General features: G+C 35.9%; 1 protein-coding gene across 2 annotated transcripts in view; it reads right to left on the bottom strand.

Annotated features, from left to right (window-relative positions):
• Nucleotides 1-600: 600 nt before the first annotated feature.
• car (vacuolar protein sorting-associated protein 33A) overlaps nt 601-22,233 on the bottom strand; it is a 302,059-nt gene continuing 280,426 nt past the window's right edge. For both annotated transcript variants that reach the window (XM_090373474.1, XM_090373475.1), the window contains 2 exons: nt 18,350-18,472; nt 601-716 (listed from right to left, as the gene is read on the bottom strand). In XM_090373474.1, the coding sequence (XP_090229600.1) occupies nt 625-716; nt 18,350-18,472 (215 nt within the window). In that variant the 3' untranslated portion in view covers nt 601-624. The remainder of the gene's footprint in view (nt 717-18,349; nt 18,473-22,233) is intronic.

Below are 22,233 nucleotides of genomic sequence, written 5' to 3'. Positions count from 1 at the left end.
ATCGCTTGAACTTGGAGTGGTATCACTATAAGAAACTATTGTAATTGAGAAATACAGGTTCACTATTATTAGCAGGCTCAATGACATTCACTATGTGCTACCAGTAAATGTCCTTTGAGCCTGCCAATCAGTTTCTTGTCCAACGTTTGCACAATCTGAAAAAAAAAAAAAAAAGTTTGAAAGACTATAGTGTTGACAGATATGCTTAATAACTTGCTTCTGCTGTGACTAGTCACATATGAGGTGAAATATGACTTTTTTAATGATTCCACAATACTTTGCAAGATGAGAATTCATCTGAAATTGTGTGCAATGTGAATGCAAAAATCAAAGAAGTCAGTTGCAGTAAAAAACACAATATTTTCAATCAGTTTAGTAACTTCCATATATAACTGCAATTTACATTATTACAGAACTACTCCAAATATTTTCTTACTTCATTTTAAGCATGTGTTGTTAGTAATGTGAAGTTTTCCTGATCAATATAATTCAAAAACATCCAAATATTAAAGATGCAAATTCATTTAGTATAAAATGTTTGCAGCGAGTGCAGATATTCATGTTATAACCAGTTTTTATATTTGGTAAATTTATCATTCATAAAAAGAACATTCTCATTAAATATCACAAAATAGGTTTCAAATGTTCTTCTAGAGACTGTAAGAACGTTCTTCCATTTATAAGCTTTGTAGTTGCCACAATATATTCTACAGGAGCTGAAAAATAGAATTCTTAATTATTATTTGAAAAAATGTTATCAAATAAATAGGATAAATGATAGATTTCAGATTATTTACTAAAATTCTTTAGTTTTAGAAATATAAAAGATGTGAATATAAATAATAGTATTTTTAATAAATAATAGTATTTAGTATTAGTAGTGGTAATATCATGCAAGGAAGCAAGTTTACAGAGCAGGGGTTCTTAACCTTGTGCTTGTAAGCACCACATTGGTGAGCATCATTGCACCCAAAAATTTTAATTGAGAAATATAATTCTTGTATGCTTAATAAGGCTAAAAAATTAATTTAAAAATGCATTTTTAATCTTTAAGCAAAAAAAAAAAATATTTTAATGTATGGCACTTGCATGTATTGTAAGCTGCAAAATCTTGCTTGCTTAAAGCAAAAGGTTAAGAACCCCTATTATAGAGCGGCGGCAAAAAAAAAAAAAAAAAAAAAGTCATCTGTTCATTTCCTCTAATAATCTGTGTAATTCTTCTATAAATTTATTCAAACTACCCACTTCCACCACAAGGTGGGAACTTTCCAGTGATCAATTACTCTCTGGTTGAGAAGAATTTTTGCATGTATCCTGCAACCATCCTTTTTTGGTTGTCCCCGTGTGTGTGTGTGTGTGTGTGTGTGTGTGTGTGTGTGTGTGTGTGTGTGTGTGTGTGTGTGTGTGTGTGTGTGTGTGTGTGTGTGTAATCTGAGAAAATAAAGATGCCAACAGCATTTAGTTTAATCAATTCATTTAAACCCTTAAACACTTCAATCAGGTGCCATCACAGATGCCTAGTTTCAAAACACTGCAATATACAGAACTATTCCTTGGTATGAATACTTTGTACTGTCCCTGTTGTTGTTGTTATTTGGTTTTTAGGAGCATTAGCAACTAAGGCCATATTGCTCCGGGGATATGCGGTGGTCATTCCCTGACCTTTCCTCATCCTCCGTATTTGGTGGTCACGGGCTCGAACCCCGGTCTAATCAAGAAGTGTGTATTACCTACCCACCTGGATACGGAGGCGCCGTACTGTTCCTGACTAATCTTGTTGCTTTTCTCTGTACCTATTACAACACTTGTGGGGAAGAGCAATAAAATTAATAAGAGAAGAGCTACAAGAGCTTCCTAAAATGAGGCCTTCAGATCTGAAGGCATAACTATTGGCTTATGCACTGTATACAATGGTATTACCAACTCCATTTCCCTACTGGAAAACGTTTATTATTTGAGTACTGCAGTTTTGTATCTATGCTACTCAGTGAACTTCAGTCGTGTCCCTATGTGTACAATAATCCCAGAATAACATACCAGCTGTGGCATGCACAACTGGTATGTTATTTTGGAATTATTCTTGGCTAAATGCAGTTCCTTGCATTTATCATTGTTAAGCTTCAATTGCCATTTCTCAGGCCATCTGTCCAGTTTCTTTAGGTCTTGTTGCAATAGCTACCCTGATTCTTGTCATTTAAACTGTGGCAACCTTTAATTCATCAGCAACATCAAACTTGTTATTCCTTCCTCAGCATTGTTAATAAATATTGAAAAGTGCAGTGAATAAATACTGAAGAGAGCAGTGGCCATTAATAACCACTCTTGTCTTCTACCATTCAACTATCCCTTTATCAACTGCAGCATCTTTCCCTAATGTCACACTGTTCCAATTTGAACCACAGTGCTTTTCATATGGAATAGTATCAAAAGCTGTACTGAAATTTAAGTATGTAATATCAAAATTATTTTTGACATCGGCGATACAAGATCTGTATTTAATGATTCAAGTCTAATGTCAAAAGTATCTTGTTTCTTCTTCTCAACCTTCAACCCATGCACAGTACTAATTAGTATATGCTCTAATACCTTTCCTGGATAGGGTTTTCTTTAACACACACACACACACACACACACACACACACACACACACACACACACACACACACACACACACACACACACACACACACCACCTTATGGCCAATTCATTTACTTGAAGCCAACAACCAAATTTCAAATAAAAAAATCAAATTTAATGGTGGTTGCCATAATTTATTTTTATTTATTTTTTTTCTTTTGTGGAAAGACAGAGGGGGAAAAAATTTGGGATGATGAGTCGGAAAATCATTTGAAAAATGACGAATATAGTTATAGTTAATGTAAATCAAATCTGGTATGTTCATCTCTGTACTGTTCCTCAAACGTTAAATAACTTCACACAAAATTTGATATTGATTACTGGAAGAACCCTTTAATGTCACGAATGAGATGCATAATATATCTTTCAATCAGACAAATGGAAAATATTGTTCTCCAATACAAATTGGTCAAAAGAAAATTTTAATCTGTAACTAAAAATGTTTTTACAAAATAATATGAATGAAGCACAATAAATAAAAGCACAATAAACTATTTACAATTTGAAACACCATTGAAAAATATAAAAAAGCATGAATAAAATAGAAGCAGTGGTTAGATTCCATCTTTATCAACCAGTAGCTATACAAATGGCAGCCTTTCAACCCATAACTGGGGTCAGGCATGTAGGGTTTGAGATCCCACATGATTTCAGCAATTTTGCACTTTTTGTATGATCTCTCCATTGAAAATTCCAGAAATCCCAGATCTGGTGCTAGGGGTGCACAAGTGAGGCACTTGCCACAGATGCTGCATAAAATAGGTGTCATGCCATTAATAAAACATGTTTTACATTTAACATTCAATATCAGTTTTCTACTCTCTCTCTCTCTCTCTACCCCAAATACAAAATATCTTTTCTTATTTATTGTACTGTTAGGTTTTCACTATCTACAATCATATCACAGCGATAGGTACAGTAATACATAACCCTTTAATGGCATTGAGTGCAGAATTATTAAGGAATCATTTTGCTAAGTGCATTATTTTAATGGTTCTGTAGAGTGCAGATGCTTTTCTGTGTGTGTGGGGGGGGGTAAATTTGAGAGAGCTTTTTTAAGACCTTGTGCACCATGAACGCCAGTGCTGTAACTGATCAAAAGGTGAATAATTTAGAATTATTTCTTGCCAATTTTTAAGAATATATATGGAATTTTTTAGAAAATTTTAAACCCATTTAACTGAGCATGCATGTGATATCTCAAAAAAAAAAAAAAAAAACCTGCACCGGTATGCCTGATTATGAATTAAGCAGTTGCAGCAATAGCAATGTTATCTGAGGATCACACATGCATTCAAAAAAAAGTAACCCCATTTATAACCTTAAAAATTAGCAAAAATAATTTTAAAGCTGTTTACCTTTATTTTCAATCTATTAATATAATACAACTATGAAAAATCCATTTTTTTTTTTTTATGTTAAACACATTTTTTTTAAAAATGAAATCCCCTGTTCAGCACTTTGGACACATGATTTTTCATCTCATTTAACTGAGAATTATAATCACCAGTGAGTGAAACATAAATTGAGAAACCCAGAAGTTTAGGAATTGGAGGTGCTTCCATAAAATATAAAGCCAGTGCACTTCAATAATTGGATGTGAGAGATGTCACTAAGACTATGAATTCTTGTTTTTCAACACAATCATAAAATTATAGAGAATAGACTTAACTTTATCCTGTTGTATTGACTTTCATGGATAACTAAGAGATTTTTGGAATTTTCAATGAAGAAAACATAAAAAAGAAATCAAATGGAGAAACTGCTGAAACTGTGTGAGGTATCTCAATAACTGATGATGTTATCAACTGCAAATTCAAAATGGGAAGCATTCAAAGAATTAATCTTGGCAGCTACTAGGCTTTTCATACCAACAAAGAAATATTGTTCAAGATTTAGGCCTAAATGGATGTCAGATGAACTAATTAGACATGTGATAGAGAAGAAAAATGCATGGGATACATATAAATTAACATGTGACACAGAAACCTATGATAGATATAAGCTGGTCTGTAACCAAGTTACAAAGTAATAATAATTTTAATTTGAGGTTTCTCATAATCAGGCAAAGGCAGATTATGAGAAATCTCAAAGGATGAAATGAAGAACAGCAAAGAGTCCTTTACTTATGTAAACACTAGAAGGAATGGGATGAATCAGATTGGTCCACTTGATATCGATGGTTCAACTGTTGATGATCCTGCTCAGGTAGCTAACAAACTAAATGAATATTTTGCATCGACATTCACACATGAGGAGTTATTCAGCGAGGGGAATGCCAGAGGTGTATTCAACTCTAGTAGTAAGCTACAGAATCTTGAAATAACTGGGAGTAAAGTGGAGGAGAAATTGTTGACGATAAACACAAGAAAGGCACCCGGGGTGGATGGGATCTATCCAGTTATATTTAAGGAGGCAGCAAAGGAAGTAAGCAAATCCTTAATTAAGCCATAATTATGAGAGCTTCCTTGGACTCAGGGGAGGTACCCATAGACTGGAAATGTGCAAATGTGACCCCAATTCACAAAGGAGGATCAAAGGCTGACACAATTAATTATAGACCTGTGAGCTTAACTTCTGTTCCAGGAAAATTAATGGAGGCACTGGTTAAAGAAGCACTGCAGGATCATTTAGACAAGACTTCAGTTATAGCTCGGACACAGCATGGTTTTGTTAAGGGGAAGTCTTGCCTGACCAATTTGATTGGATACTATGATGCGGTTACAAAAGAACTGGATGCAGGGAATAGCTTTGATATTATATACTTGGATCTTAGAAAGGCTTTTGATACTGTTGCACATGGAAGACTGCTACACAAATTGGAGCAGTGTGACACTGGAGGCAAATTGCTGCTATGGATAAAGGGATGGTTGAGTGGGAGAAGACAGAGTGATAATCAGTGGACACTGCTCTTCGTGGGCTAATGTTATTAGTTGAGGGTTCAGTGTTGGGTCCATTGTTGTTTTCTGTATTTATAAATGATATTGATGATGGTATCTCAGGCTTAATGTCCAAGTTTGCAGATGATACGAAGGTTGGCAGGATTGTTAAGGACAATAATGACAGTACGCTGCTGCAACAGGATCTAGCAGTAAGAGAGGTGAGGGGTGGCAAATGAAGTTTAAGAGGGTTGAGAGGTGGCAAATGAAGTTTAAATGTCAAGTACTACATATGGGAAGAAGTAATCCTAGAGTAACGTATCAACTCTGTGGTACAACACTGACAGTGGTAGAGAATGAAAAGGACCTGGGGGGTAATTGTGCGGGCAGATATGAAGTTTTCTGAGCAGTGCAGACAATCTGCAAGAGTAGCTCATGGTGTCTTGTCAATGATATATAGGAATATTTCTAGCAGGGAGGAGGAGGTGATTATCCCCTTGTATAAGGCAATGATCAGACCACACCTTGAGTACTGTATACAGGTCTGGAGGCCTCATTTTAAGAAGGATGTAGAGCTGTTGGAAGGAGTACAGAGAAGGGCAACAAGATTAGTGAATGGAACAAAAGGGTTGTTCTTACGAAGAAAGGCTTAAGTTTTGCAAATTATAGTGTCTGGAGACTAGGCACCTGTGAGGTGATCGGACTGAGGTGTATAAAGCTTTGAATGATTTGAGTATGCTCAATGCCGATGGGATTCTTCCTCTGGCTCAGAATAATCGCCTAAGAGGGCATAAATTGAAATTGAGGAAAGAAGGTTGTAGGATAGATGTGCGAATGTTTGCCTTTAGCCAGCGGGTGGTTGATTGCTAGAACAAACTTCCATCTGTCGTTGTAGAAGTTGATAGCTTAAATAGATTCAAGGCAGAACTCGACAAACATTTGGAGCGAGTGGATGGGTGAAATAAGGGTTTTTTTTTTTTTTTTTGGCTGATACTAACTCCACTCATGCACCTCCTGATTAAACAGCATAGAATACACGTGAAGTCAGATCATGACTTCATATGTATTGTCAAGTCAGTATTGTGTACACACACACATGCACAAAATTGATAATTAGCCTCATAATCATTATTTTATTGCTAATTATATGTTTATTTATAGGGTATAATGAAGTAAACCACCACAGGCTATCTTAGTCTTTATAGGTTATTTTTGGCTCACTCGGTATCATACATTTGCTCTTTTGGGTCAGTAGACTCACTTTGAGCATTTATATTGTTGGCACCAACTAGTCAGTGGCTTTTTTTCTTTTTCATAAGTGGCATGCAAGTTTAAATGATATAACTGTGAGTAAAAAAAAAAAAAAAAAAAAAAAAAACCTTTTTTTTTACCAGTCAGTGGAAATTTCTCTGCCACATTGCCACTGCTTTCCCCATAATTCATCCATATAATCGCCTAAGAGGGCATAAATTGAAATTGAGGAAAGACAGTTGTAGGATAAATGTGCGAAAGATTGCCTTTAGCCAGCGGGTGGTTGATTGCTGGAACAAACTTCCATCTCTCGTTGAAGAAGTTGATAGCTTAAATAGATTCAAGGCAGAACTTGACAAAAATTTGGAGCGAGTGGATGGGTGAAATAAGGGTTTTTTTTTTTTTTTTTTTGGCTGATACTAACTCCACTCATGCACCTCCTGATTAAACAGCATAGAATACACATGAAGTCAGATCATGACTTCATATGTATTGTCAAGTCAGTATTGTGTACACACACACACAAAATTGATAATTAGCCTCATAATCATTCTTTTATTGCTAATTATATGTTAGCACTTATATGAGCACTTATATTGTTGGCACCAACTAGTCAGTGTTTTTTTTTCTTTTTCATAAGTGGCATGCAAGTTTAAATGATATAACTGTGAGTGGTGAAAAAAAAAAAAAAAAAAACTTTTTTTAACAGTCAGTGGAAATTTCTCTGCCACATTGCCACTGCTTTCCCCATACTTCATCCATATTTAGATGACTTCTTTTCAGGTAACCTTATAAATACAAGAGCTCCAACAACATACTAATTTCGACTCATCTATAGGCCTCACTGCCCCATCCTAAATATTATATGTGTACATTTAAAGAATATGTACAACAATTAATATCTTTTTTATCGAACAATACACAGTGCAAGTAATCTACTGCCATTTTTGCTTATTCAGCAATTTTGTCATTAGCTCTGGGAGTGCATTAATATGTTTGACCACCTTGTTTGTACATTATATGATTACTCTTTTTTACTTTTGTCTAGCAACTCTTCTTCTGAAATAAGGGATTCTGGGAATTTTTGCTAGATTACACCTATCATCTTTTTTATTTTCTTCTTTTTCGTCACATGTTTTTTCTTCTGCATCACATCCCTGTTCTCTATTTGTATTTTGTTTCTCAAAAATGTCTGTTTCATCTTTTGAATCATCATCCAAAGGTTCATTTTCAGCTTCCATTTCTTGCAGCAACTTTAGTAACCTGGGCTACTCCTACTAATTTTTTTCTAAAAAATAAAATAATGATTATGATTATTAAATTTAAATGTTAATTATTAAATATCATTTGCACACATTCATATAAGATATATTTTGCTTAAGAGTATCAGAGCAGGTGTCACCACTATTTTCACAAAGGAATAACAGCAACACAGATGTTGGCTCTTTGTCTCTCAGATCTTATTCATATAATTGTAAGAAATTATATATATTTCAAAAAGATGGAGATCAGGTGACTGTGAGCAGGAGGGAAAACATGAGGTTTTTGGACCAAAACTATCAAAAAACAGGAACTTTCATGGGAAATTGCAGATGATTTTTACTGAGTCCACACCACTAGAAATTATATTTTAGTGATAACATTTTATATTATATTATTTGTTATATTAAAATACAGACAGAGGATTTTTCTGTCTGTAGATTTCTGTTTCGACTGTCTGTTATACATCAGTTGATTATATTTTTTTCAAGAAAAATACTGTTACAGACAGTATACTGTTACTGTTACTAATGTAAAATACTAAAAAAAAGTAAAATACTGTTACTGTTACTCTTTGGAAATATTACTCAAAGTTTTGTTCATAACAGTGGCCATGCTGTTTAGATTTGGCTCTCAAGAGCACTCTCAAAGCCTCACCAGAAAGAGAAAATCTGAACTTGATTTTTCTTAACCTTGTTGAATACTGTTTCACACACTACATTGCTGCGAGAAATTGTTGAATTGCAAAGCATGACTTGGGATAATCTCTTATATTTAAACTTCCTTTTGCATAATAATGAAAGAAGAACTCTGATATTGCAAAATATATTTTCCTTTATTTTCAATGAACTGAAAATTACTGGTAAGTTAATTCACCCCCCCCCCACACCAAAATCATTTCAAAATCTTATTCTTCAAATGGTGCTATGGGATGATGAACTGGTTCTGCATACATTTAAGTAAAAGTAATTAAAAGAATTCAGGGCAAAAGCTCCAGAGTGAGGGAAAATTAATAGACATTTATTTGGTTATACTTCAGATAAGTAATGCTTCCCCAATAAAGAATACTTTCATAATGAGGCATCTCATTGAGAAGGCATTCATAATATGAGATGAAATAATGCATTTGCACTACCTTATATTTTTGTAAATTTTCTCACAGTCTAAGGCTTTTGCCCCAAATTTTTATTAAGTATTAATCTACTAAACACCATTTTGCATCTCCTATACTGCGGCCTTAATTTCACAACTGGGTTGCCAGTTGTTATACCATCTGAGTACTTGCCCACCCAGTGATGTACGGCCAAATAGCCCTGAAATGGCTGTCTGGATGGTGGTATCCATGAGAATAAAATGGTCTTCTCTATTTGGGAAGCGTTACTTATTCAAAGTATAACAAATAGGCAACTCACTGTGAAGGCATTCACAATATGAGATATAATGAAACAATGTAACTATAACAACTTCGATTTAATTTACTGCATACAGACATGATACATTTGCACTAACTTAGATATAAGTTAAAGTTAATAACACGTAACTTAATGCTTCTGAAAACTCAGTTTGCAACTGTTTATCTATAAATTCTGTTTGGAGCTAGCTGAAGTTTGACTGCTGTAAGGAAACATGCTTTGGTGTTAGGGATTCACAATACAAATAAGTCAGTTGGCCACCAAATTAAGTCCACAATTTCTTATTACACATAGTTTCTGCTATGAGTACTAAATATTCAACATTGCAATGCTCCATTGATGATATTTTTGCTCATATTTCTACACTATTGGCAATTACAGGAGTTGCTATCCTATACATTTATTTACTGTGAAAATAAATATTTCGTGATATTCATTTTAGTAAACATTAAATTCTTTTGTTAATCTTTAACACTTTTCTATATCCCTAGGTTGCATTTCACTGGAAATGAAAAACCTGCAGAATTAAGTTTGCTCCCACTGCAACTATTAGCGAAATGAACAATTACTAGAAACTCTGTTCGGGTGTTTATTATGGCAGTATATTTCATATTTAATTAATGGAAATATCTCATATTTTCATTAATAAAAATGAGAAATTCATAGAATTTTTAAAAAATTTGGATTTCAGTGTTTTTTTTACAATTTACTATTTGTTTTTGTGAAAAAGAAAAAGGGCAAAATCAACAATCTTCATTGTAAATCCATATATGTATAAATTCTTAGTTACCAACTGATCTGTGGACTTACTTAACAAGTACAGAGCAATATTGAGGAAAAGTTACAACTTATGGTTAAATTTGGAAGTGGCTGCAATTTTGCCCAAACACAAAAGGATGGGGTATAGAATTTTTTTTTTTTTTTTTTTTTTTTAATGTAAACTCCAAACACGGAGGTGTTAGAACCTGTAGTACTTAGTACCGTGCTTGGGTTGGAGGTTGAGAAGACGAAAGATATTGTTGACATTGGACTTGAACTTCTGTAGACTGTAATTTTCAGGAAATACATATGAAGGAAGGTTGTTCCAGAAAACGGCAGTTGAATGAATAAACGAGAAAGATGAAAACTTGGTTCTGTGAGTTTGAAGTTGGACAGTAAATGGATGTAGGCTGGTAGTAGCACGTGTTCGGACTGTTTTGAAAGAGAGAGCGGAAATTATAGAAGCCAATTCAGAAGAAAAGTGCCCATGGAAGTATCTGTAGAAGAGGCATGCAGCAGAAACAGTACGTCTATGAGACAGCGAGTAGAGAGAGACTGTTAGAAATTAATCATTAATTAACCTAACTGCCCTCTTCTGAATGGAGACACATTCAGAGGTATTGGGGGCACAACCCCAGATGTGGGAGCAATATTCTATGGCAGGGTGGATTTGTGATTTATACAGAGTGAGCAGCTGTTTGGAAGAAAAGTAAAGGCGAGAGCGAAAGAGAAAACCAAGTTTTTTAGATGCAGAGGAAGCAATATTTGTAATGTGCTTGTGCCAAGAGATTAGAAGTCAGGGTAATCCCCAAAAGATATATCACTTTGCCTAGAAATCGGAGTGTCACTAAAGATAAGCATAGAGTAAAAGAATCCTTTATGCAAGATATAACACAAGACTGAGTTTTAGAAGGGTTGAAATTAACTAAGTTGTCTTTGCCTCAATGGAGAATTACCTGAAGATTGGCATTTAAGGAATTGGTAGCAGATTTTCGAGAAGTTGAAGCTGATTGAGTAGGACAAGGTTTCTCAAAATGGAAAGTGGAATGCAATGTGCTATCATCAGTAAAACTATGGATAGGATTTCCAGTCAATGGAAGAAGGTCATCAATATATAAGAGGAAAAGAGTGGGGGGAAAAAACTAAACCTTGGGGGACACCAGCATTAGTGGAGAAGTTAGAAGACAGAGAGCCATCTACCATCACCCTCAGTGAGCGATAAAAGAGAAAACTGGATAACCAATTACAAAAAACAGTCGGCAAACCATAAGATGGAAGCTTCTTTAGAAGACCTTTATGCCAAACACGATCGAAAGCCTTTCAGATGTCAAGAGCAACTGCTTGTGTTTCCCCGAACTTTTCCATTGAATTAGTCCATAAATGGGTAACATAAGCCAGAATATCACCAGTGGATCGACACTGACAGAATCCATACTTGGCGATCGTTGATCAGATGGAAGGTTTCTAGGTAGTTTAAGAGTTGGCGGTTAATTGATTTCTCCATTACTTTAGAAAGAGTAGAAGTAATTGCAATGTTTGTTATTTGGTTTTTAGGAGCATTAGCAACCAAGGCCATATTGCTCCGAGGATATGCGGTGGTCATTCCCTGACCGTTCCACATCCTCCATATTTGGTGGTCATGGGCTCGAACCCCGGTCTAATCAAGAAGCGTGTGCTTCTTGATTAGACCAGGAAGCATTCAAAGAACTTATCTTGGAAGCTACTAGGCTTTACATACCAACTACAAAATATTGTTCAAGGTTCAGGTCTAAATGGATGTTAGATGAACTAATTAGACATAGGGCAGAGAAGAAAAATGCATGGGATACATATAAATTAACATGTGACACAGAAGCCTAAGATAGATATAAGTTGATCTGTAACCAAGTTACAAAGGAGGTTAGGCAGGCGAAGGCAGATTACAAGAAAAGTTTGGCAAGGGATACAAAGAAAAACAGCAAGGAGTTCTTTACTTATGTAAACTCTGGAAGGAAGGGGATGAATCAGATTGGTCCACTTGATATCGATGGTTAACTGTTCATGATCCTGCTCAGGTAGCAAACAAACTAAATCAATATTTTGCATCTACATTCACACTTGAGGAGTTATTCAGGAAGGGGAATGCCATAGATGAAGTAAACACTGGCAGCGAGCTAGATGATCTTGTAATAATTGAGAGTAAAGTGGAGGAGAAATTGTTGAAGATAAATACAAGAAGGCAACTGGGGTGGATGGGATCTATCCAGTTATATTAAAGGAGGCAGCAAAGGAAGTAAGCAATCTGTTAGCCATAATTATGAGAGCTTCCTTGAACTCAGAGGAGATACCCACAGACTGTAGATGTACAAATGTAACCCAAATTCACAAAGGCTGACACAAGTAATTATAGACCTGTGAGTTTAACTTCTGTTCCAGGAAAATTAATGGAAGCACTGCAGGATCATCTTTGCAAGAATTCAGTTATAGCTCAGACACAGCATGGTTTTGTTAAGGGAAGGTCTTGCCTGACCAATTTGATTGGATACTATGATGTAGTCACAAAAGAATTGGATGCAGGGAATAACTTTGATATTATATATTTGGATCTTAGAAAGGCTTTTGATACTGTTGCACATGGAAGACTGCTGCACAAATTGGAGCAGTGTGGCATTGGTGGCAAATTGTTGCTATGGATAAAGGGATGGTTGAGTGGCAGAAGACAGAGAGTGGTAATTAATGGACACTGCTCATCGTGGACTAATGTTATTAGTGGAGTCCCTCAGGGTTCAGTGTTGGGTCCATTGTTGTTTTCTGTATTAATAAATAATATTGATGATGGTATATCAAGTTTAATGTCCAAGTTTGCAGACGATACAAAGGTTGGCAGGGTTGTTAAGGACGCTACTGACGCTATGCTGCTGCAACAGGATCTGGAAAGGTTGAGCAGATGGGCTGAGAGGTGGCAAATGAAGTTTAACATTGACAAATGTAAAGTACTACATATGGGAAACAGCAACCCCAGAGCAACGTCTCAACTCTGTGGTACTACACTGACAGTGGTAGAGAATGAAAGGGACCTGGGGGTGGTTGTGCAGGCAGATATAAAGTTCTCTGAGCAGTGCAGACGGGCTGCAAGAGTAGCTCATGGTGTATTGTCAATGATATATAGGAATTTTTCTAGCAGGGATAAGGAGGTGATTATTCCCTTGTATAAGGCAATGGTCAGGCCACACCTAGAGTACTGTATACAGGCCTGGAGGCCTCATTTCAAGAAGGATGTAGAGCTGCTGGAACGAGTACAGAGAAGGGCAACAAGATTGGTGAATGGGACAAAGGGGTGCTCTTACAAAGAAAGGCTTAAGTTTTGCGAATTACAGTGTCTGGAAACTAGGCACCAGCGAGGTGATCTGATAGAGGTGTACAAAGCCTTGAATGGTTTGAGCATGCTCAATGCTGATGGGATTCTTTCTTTTGCTCAGAATAATCACCTGAGAGGGCATAAATTCAAATTGAGGAAAGACAGATGTAGGATGGATGTGCGAAAATTTGCCTTTAGCCAGCGGGTGGTTGGTAGGTGGAACAGACTTCCATCACTTGTCGTGGAAGTTGATAGCCTAAATAAGTTTAAGGCTCAGCTGGACAGGTATTTCGAACGAACAGAGGGGTGAAGTGGAAGTGGTTATTTTTATTTATTTATGTTACTTTTTTTTTTTTTTTTTTTTTTTTGGCTGATGCTGCATAAGCTTGCTTTCTTGCATCAAATGCCTCTACTAATGCTAATGCTAATGAGACGTTTTCAATTATTCGAAAGGCGAGTGAAGATCAGGTGTTGAATATTTTAAATGGTTCTCCCCATTCATAGAATTTACCTAGGAGGCAGAAGGAGTTTTGCCGTTCCTAGATGTGTTGGTCTGTAGTGAAGACCAACAACTAAAGACTAAGGTCTATAGGAAATCGATGTGTAAAGGTCAATATTTGCACTACAATTCATCTCAGGCCAACCATCATAGGAACAGTGTGGTTAGAACATTAGTTGACAGGGCAAAATCACACTGTAGTACCTCTGAGGATAGGAAGGTAGAGTACGAACGTGTCACGACGGATCTTACAAAATGTGGCTACCCCCAGAGGATTATAGAAAAATATATTAAAGGAAATCAGAGGAGAGGCGAATCTTTTACGCCAGTATCCACTGCATACATTCCCTACTATCCACGTCTAACCGATCATATAACTAGAATACTAAGAAATTATCAGACGCGTTGTGTGCAGCTTCTGGGGCGGAGGCTGCACACAATCGTGTCACAAGTAAAGGACCCCATTCAAAAAGAGAATGCAAATGGGGTCGTATATAGTATTAGATGCCCGGATTGTGGGGAGTGTTATGTAGGGGAAACAAAACGCCGTCTCAAAGATCATCTGGGAGAGCACACTAAGGCAATAAGAAGTGCGGACTATGATAAGTCCGCCGTGGCCGAGCATTTTTGGGAGAAGCAGCACCAGATCTTCCCGGACGATGCTATCATCACCGATCGGGCGCATAAGTTCTGGGACCGCAAGTGGCTCGAGAGTTTGCGGATCTGTTCCACAGTGAACATTAATAGAGATAGAGGAACGTGGATCCATCCCCTCTTTGAGGCTACTATCCTCAGAAGGGATGAACGGTTCCACATGACCCACCCTCGAGCCACTTCCGATTCCATAACACAAGAGAACGGAACATGTGGGAATGAAACACGTGATGAGTACCGTGAACCTGCTGGTATTTAAAGATGCACCGCAGAACAAAGAAAATACCGCTGAAGAAGAAGGCAGGAGCCTTCGAAAGCTATGGTTTTATCGCTTTTAATTTAGTATATTTTAATGTATTTTATTGTTCTTAACCCAGTATATATATTTTAATGTATATTTCATATATTTTAGTTGTAAAGTTAAATATAATTTATTGTAAATACAGGCAAATATAATTTATTGTAAATACAGGCAAATATAATTTATTGTAAATACAGGCAAATATAATTTATTATAAATACATAGTTATCAAGATTCCAGTTTTTGTTTTCATTGTGTTTTATTTCTAAATAAGGTTGGTGAAAAACATTTAAAACTACAATATTCCTTTATTCACTGTATTCTGTTTGGTAACTGATGTCCTACATTTTAAGAAAATTATAACGTGGCAATGTATAGTTTTAAATGGATTATTTTTACTAAACTTAGTATGGTACTGCTTAAAATCAAAGTTTGTGGCCTGCTTAAATGTTGCAGCAGGATCTGAATGGTCATTAAAGTTATTCTCTTCCAAATCATTTATACAAACTCTTTGGAAAGAGAAATGTACAGAAGACTGGCTGCTACCTTTTAAATGCATGGTTAATCTACCCATTCGTGGCCATATTTCCACTACTTGTTTTTATAGTCAAGCCATGTTTAATTACTAGAGAAAGTTATTAGACTAATGGGAGAAATAACATAAAGGCTTAATTTTCAGTACTCACCTCAATTGATCTGCTTTGTTATATGATGTTAAAGAGGAATAGGATTAAAACTAATTAAGAAATTTGGTTAAAATTAATAAATAGAGGCAGAAACATTAAAAGATCTATGATTAAAGGTAGCCTGGAAAGAAGAAGTGCCAATCTTATTCCTGGTTGTCTTGTATAAAATATTAAAGTGAAGATTAAATGAGGCAGATAGCCGTAATGAGAGACTTTCGTATAGACGTCTTCGGTTGGCAATGATAGATCTAAGGAGAATTACGTATTTAAGCGTCCTGATTTCCCTTGATGCATCATTAAACACATGGGAACCTCATGTGTGACAGGTTCTAGGCCAGTGAAAGATATGTCGGAAGTTTTGTGTTCAAAACATTAAGATTATATGGCACCATTCTATAACGAGTGCTTCATATAGGAAGGTTTTGTAATTGAATTTTAAAGTAATAATAGGAACGGCTGAATCGATTAGAGGGTTGTGGCTATGAAAGTGAACGTGTTGAGTGAGTTCAGTGCTGGCGTGATCAGTTTTGAAACTATTATAGTGGTAGTATGCGCATATTGGAAGTCTTTACTGTACCGTATTTTGCGGATGTGCTTCCAATATAGCATGCGTTGCATCCTGGTTGACATTTAATTATACATTTGTTGATGTCACTTATAGGGTAATGGTGTGTTTCTTTATACGCATTAAACATAGATCCTAATTTATTATATGAAGAAAATGTTACTTATACCAGTGTCAAGTGAGTCTATAGTGGAAAGGGAGGACAACACGTGTATTTTGTTTGTTGTTACGGTTTGTGTTGTCTGGATTATTAATTGTGTTCGGCCACGGAAATTACATGATGAATTAGTTGTAAGGGATATTGTCTAGCAATAAACTTCTCTGTGAGATATTAGTTCTGTGAGTAGGTCGTCATGTGAACAACAGTATTTTATGGCATTATGGATCTGATTATAAAGGATAGATTTTTAATACTAACTGGGTGGTGTTGGTTGGTTGGTTGGTTGGGGATTTATTTGGCGAATCAGCATCTATGGCCATAGTGCACCAATTGGGTGGTGTAATCGGCAATGTAGGTATTTCCCTTGTGTTTGTTTCTTTTCTATAGATTTTAGTTCCTAATTTTGTACCTGTTTTATATATTGTGAGGTTAAAGAAATTAATTTTTTGTCTTTTTCTAATTCAAGAGTGTATTTAAGCCTGTTGTGAATAGCGCTGAACTTAACAAATAGATTGTCAATGGAAGGTTTATCTCCCATTAATGATATGTCATCAGCATAGCGCATGTAGAGTTTAATATCTGTGGGAAACGGTTGAAGTACTTGATTCTCAATGGTGGCTAAATAGATTTCAGATAAGGGGGGCAGAGATTCCTAGTCCCATGGGGGAGACCAAATATTTGGTCTTGAAATCGGAAATGTCTGGTATGAAGCAAAGTCGAGGCAAGTTCTAAAATGCTGTTTATACTAAGGGAAGTGCGTTTGATTAAAGTGTCATCAGCTGCTAGGCATTCTCGTAAAGAATTTAATGTGAAATCTAATTGTACATTAGTGTACAGGGAAACAATGTTAAAAGAAGCTAGCATATGTCCTTCAGAAATTGTAGTGGAGTTTATGCGTTCAAAAGCCTGGTTGGTGTTGCAAACTCTAAATTTTGAGAATCTTGTGAGGGGTGATATAATTTTTACCAAAAAAGGTGGAAAGATTGGCGAAGGCAGATTTGCTGAAGGAAACAATTGGTCATAAGGGGTGGTTGGGTTTATGTAATTTTATGATACCGAACATGTGAGGAAGGATATTGCTATGGATGCAGTCTCTTTAAAATAAGGTCCAGTTTATGTTTTTATCTGGAAATGTTATATGTGCTGCCAATTTTGTAGGTGTCTGTGTCGGAAAGAATGAGTCGTATTTTGTGGATGTATGTGTTTTTGTCTGAAATGGCAATAGTATCACCTTTTATCAGCTTTCTGTAATGTTAGAGTTTTTCCGTAATTTTTGTATATTTAACAGTCATTACTTTGTCATATTAGGTTGTGATACTAGTCGGGAATTGATAAGGTTGTCGGTCTTGTGTATGATTCGGCATTTGTCAGGGTGGTTATTTAATTTTGTTTATAACTCAACGATGCATTCTTTAATGGGATAATGTTGGTTGGCTTATTGTTTATTGCAAAATTGAACCCGTATTCAAGTCCGGATAATTCAGCTGGCGTAATTGGTTTTGATGAAATATTGATGATAGACAGTTGTTTAGGAGTGTATGTTTTTTGTGTAAGTGTGTTCCATATTTTTGAGTGTATTTCCATCATGGTGTTTAGAGTTACATTTATGCATAAAGAATTTTTGTTTATGCAGAAAAGAATTTAACACCACACTGTGTGTTTGAAACACCCAGCGTGGTGTTAAATCTTTGTTCATTCATAAGCTGTTAGGTAGTAGGAGTAATTTTTTAGCTACTGAACTGCTTTTCAGAGTTCCTTTGAAAGGTATAAAAACTCACTGTTTCACTGCAAACTGCATTTTTTGCTTCAAAAATTTCAGTTGCGTATGGGGTAATTCAAACAATGAAGCAGCTATCTGATTTCTAAAGACTACTGTGGTAAAATAATGTTTGCATTTTGTTTAGATGTTTCTTAATTTCTTAATCTATAAAATTAAGATTCCACTTACCATCTTCCTGCTGAGAAAGAAAACGTAGTGCAGATATTTCTGCAAATGTGCACCCACCCACAAAAAAGACCAAAATGATCTTTGGATCTTCAGCATTGGACTGAATAGATGAACCAGAGCTTCCTATAATTAAAATAAATTGTAATTTTTTTACAAATTTTCTCTCAGTGATTCAAAATTGTGTTTTAAAAGAACATTTACTGTTAGTTTTCTCCATTACTGGTATGTAGAATAGAATATTATGGGGAGTATGATATGCACTAAGGCTATGAGTTGCAATTAAGCTACCATTTCTTAAATAATAATCATCATATAACATTAATGGCAGAACTAGTCCATTGCCATCTGTGTTTTTTAGCCTTAAACACCATCTATATGTCAGCCAACTACAAAGAAAATTTCTAACTCTCAATTACCAAAATGCAGAAGATGACAATGATGAAGGAGGGGAGATCGAGAGTGCAATTTCTATAAATTGTGTGGGGTTTCAAGCCAATTTTTTGCAGTGTATTGTAATACTTGGTAAAATTTCATAAAAATTTTAAACAAGCACAACCTGCACTTCTCTTTAAAAATGTGGGCTCGAAACAATATTTGATTTCAAATTTGAATTCAGCTCATCAGAATCTCCATGAGATGTATTACTTGGGATTTAAAATCTTGGGAGTTAAAAATTATTTCATTACCAAAATTTTGTCTGGTAATGAGATAAAATAACCAGTCACTTAGAACTGGTTATTTTAGTATTAGTAAATGATGCAAGCTTAAAAAATAAATTTTGTGAGGTCATTAGTAATTGCAAAAGTCTTAGCACCTCAATCAGCTGGGTTTGTGTGACCAGAAAACTTAAGCCAGCTGGAGTTGATATCATTAAAATCATGAAGGAAAGTTGCTTCACTGTTAGGGCAATGGTCAGTCCACATCTTGAGTACTGCATACAGGTCTGGGGAGCCTCATTTTAGGAAGGATGTACAGAGGTACAGCTAAAGGTACAGAGAAATGCAATGAGACTGGTGAAGGGAAAAGAGATGCTTGTACCAAGAAAGGATTCAGTTCTGCAAATTGCAGTATCTGGAGACTACATAGCTGTGAGGCAAACTGATTGAGGTGTTTATAGCTTTAAATGGATTGAGCAAGCTCAATGCTGATGGGATTCTTTCTTTTGCTCAGACTATGCACACACAAACAGGCATAAATTAAAACTGACAAAGGTTGTTGTTATTTGGTTTTTAGGAGCATTAGCAACTAAGGCCATATTGCTCCGGAGATATGCGGTAGTCATTCCTTGACCTTTCTACATTCTCTGTATTTGGTGGTCACAGACTCGAACCCCGGTCTAATCAAGAAGCATGTACTACGCACTGCTGCTCCTGCCCACCTGGCGATGGAGGCGCCAACTGACAAAGGATGGTTGCACAATAGATATTCAGAAGTTTGCCTTTAGCCAACGGGTGGTTGATTGCTGGAACAAAATTCCGTCTGGATAACTTGAAAAAAATTCAAGGAAGAACTAGACAAAATATTGGAGGGGATGGACAGGCGAAATGGGATTTTTTTTTTTTTTTGGCTGATGTATTAGCTTGTTTTCTTGCACCATATACCACCATATTTATAATTTATACATAAATATGTCACATATTTATACATAAATATGTGACAATTCTGTCACAAAAAAGCTCTCAATCTGTCAATCAGACTGAAATTTGTTAGGTGATGTGTGTGTGTGTGTGTGTGTGTGTGTGGGGTCCATACTATTATGAGGAGTTGAAACTTGGATGCTGAAAAAATAAGCATGAACAAAATAGAGGCCTTTGAAATGTGGACCTACAGACGCATGCTAAAAATATCTTGGTTAGACAGAATCACCAACATTGAAGTCCTGAAAAGAGTAGGAAGAAAGGGTGAATTGTTGAACTTAGTGAAGAGAAGAAAAACTGCCTACCAGGGGCACATCCTTAGAAATGTGAAATATAAATTGCTTCAAAAAATAATAGAGTGGAAAATAGACAGAAAGAGAGTGGGGAGGAGAAAACTTTCTTGGCTGACAAACATCTGCAACTGGACTAGCAGATCAACTGAGGATTTTTTTTCATTTCATCCAAGACAGAGAGAAGTACAGCGTGGTGATTGCCAACCTCCATTAGGAGATGGCATCAAAAGAAGAAGATATATAAATAATTAATTTGGATATGTGATCAAAAAATAAGTAAAAAAAATAATAATAAAAATAAATTTGAAGCTTATGGTTACCTAAGTGGTATATTAAACACCATAAGAATAATTTATGTGTAAATCACGTGTGATTTCTGGCCAAATATGAAAAGAGTCAGCTTTGTGGTTGGTGGATCTCTAAAGGCCTATGTTTTTTGTCAGAACTGAAGAAACAGTAAAATAAAACTTTATTAAAATTAAAATACTATATACAGGTAAAGCAAAAGTAAATGTTTACTTTATAATAAAGTTTTATTTTACTGTTTTGTCTGTTGTGACAATATTTAATTTTAATATGATCTGCCTTTTTTGCAAGATTGAAAAACTATAATTCTAAAAATTAAAAAAAAAAAAAAAAAAACCCTTGCTACAACACCTTATCTTGGTCATGGTGTGTGTGTGTGTGTGGGAGGGGACCAAAAAATTCCTAGCTTCACTCATAAGTCACACTGAGAACTTTTTTATAGGTGTGGAAAGACTGTAATATAACTACTGTACAGTGGTGCCTCGCAATTCAACTATAATCCTTCGCCGAATTAGAGTTGAATTGCGAATTTGTCGAATTTCGGGCAATATTTTCCATATAAGTTTATGGAAAATTGATTAATTCGTTGTTGGAGAGAAATACACAGTATTATTGACTTTACTATATTCTACCATATAACAAACAAAATTACAAAATACATAATGAGTACATACATTTCATTGAGCCTTAGATGTTGGAAGGATGTTTTATTTATCTTGTTCTACCCTTTCTCTTCTCCTCTTAGCTTGAATGGGGATGAGGAATTGATCAAGGGTGGACTGTTTCTCCCTCTTTTTCAAGATAGCCTTGAAGTGATGCATAGTAGCGTTGTTAAACAAGTCTGTCATTCTAGTTACAACAGCAGTGTTGGGGTGCCATTTTTAAACAAGCAGACTGCACCTTCTCCCAATGGAATAAAATTTCTTTAATGGCAGCTGTTGGTATCAGCCCATTTTTCCTGTCTTCTTCTTCAAGTGAAATTTCCTTTTCTCTCTCTTTTGCTTCCTGTTCACTGAATGTTTTGAGTTCTTCCACGGTTGGTTCGTCATCGTGATCCTCCACAAGCTCTTTCACATCAGCCTCATCAACTTCTATGTCGAGGTTCTCCGCCGTCGAAATGATTTCCGCATGGCCACAGTTGCTTCTGATTCTTCAGCGGCTTGTACTGCATTGTTGTCATCCTGAAAAAAGGAAGGAACAAGTTTCTTCCATGATGCACGAAGGGTCCTCTGTATCACTCCCTCTCAGGCAGTTTTAATAAAGGAAATGGCTTGAAGAATATTGAACTCAGTCTTCCAGAATTTAATGGAGGCACTGGTAAGAAAAATTAATGGAGGCACTGGTTAAGAAGCACTTCAGGATCATCTACACAAGACTTCAGTTATAGCTCGGACACAGCATGGTTTTGTTAAGGGGAAGTCTTGCCTGACCAATTTGATTGGATACTATGATGCAGTCACAAAGGAACTGGATGCAGGGAATAACTTTGATATTATATTCTTGGATCTTAGAAAGGCTTTTGATACTGTTCCACATGGAAGACTGCTGAACAAATTGGAGCAATGTGGCATTGGAGGCAAATTGCTGCTATGGATAAAGGGGTGGTTGAGGGGGGAGAAGACAGAGTGGTAATCAATGGACACTGCTC

Source organism: Mastigoproctus giganteus, chromosome 5 (genome assembly GCF_048544385.1).
Source record: "Mastigoproctus giganteus isolate SK-2022 chromosome 5, ASM4854438v1, whole genome shotgun sequence".
Taxonomy (NCBI): domain Eukaryota; kingdom Metazoa; phylum Arthropoda; class Arachnida; order Uropygi; family Thelyphonidae; genus Mastigoproctus; species Mastigoproctus giganteus.
The sequence above is the reverse complement of the archived record's forward strand: the minus strand, read 5'-3'. Positions and strand labels throughout refer to the sequence as shown.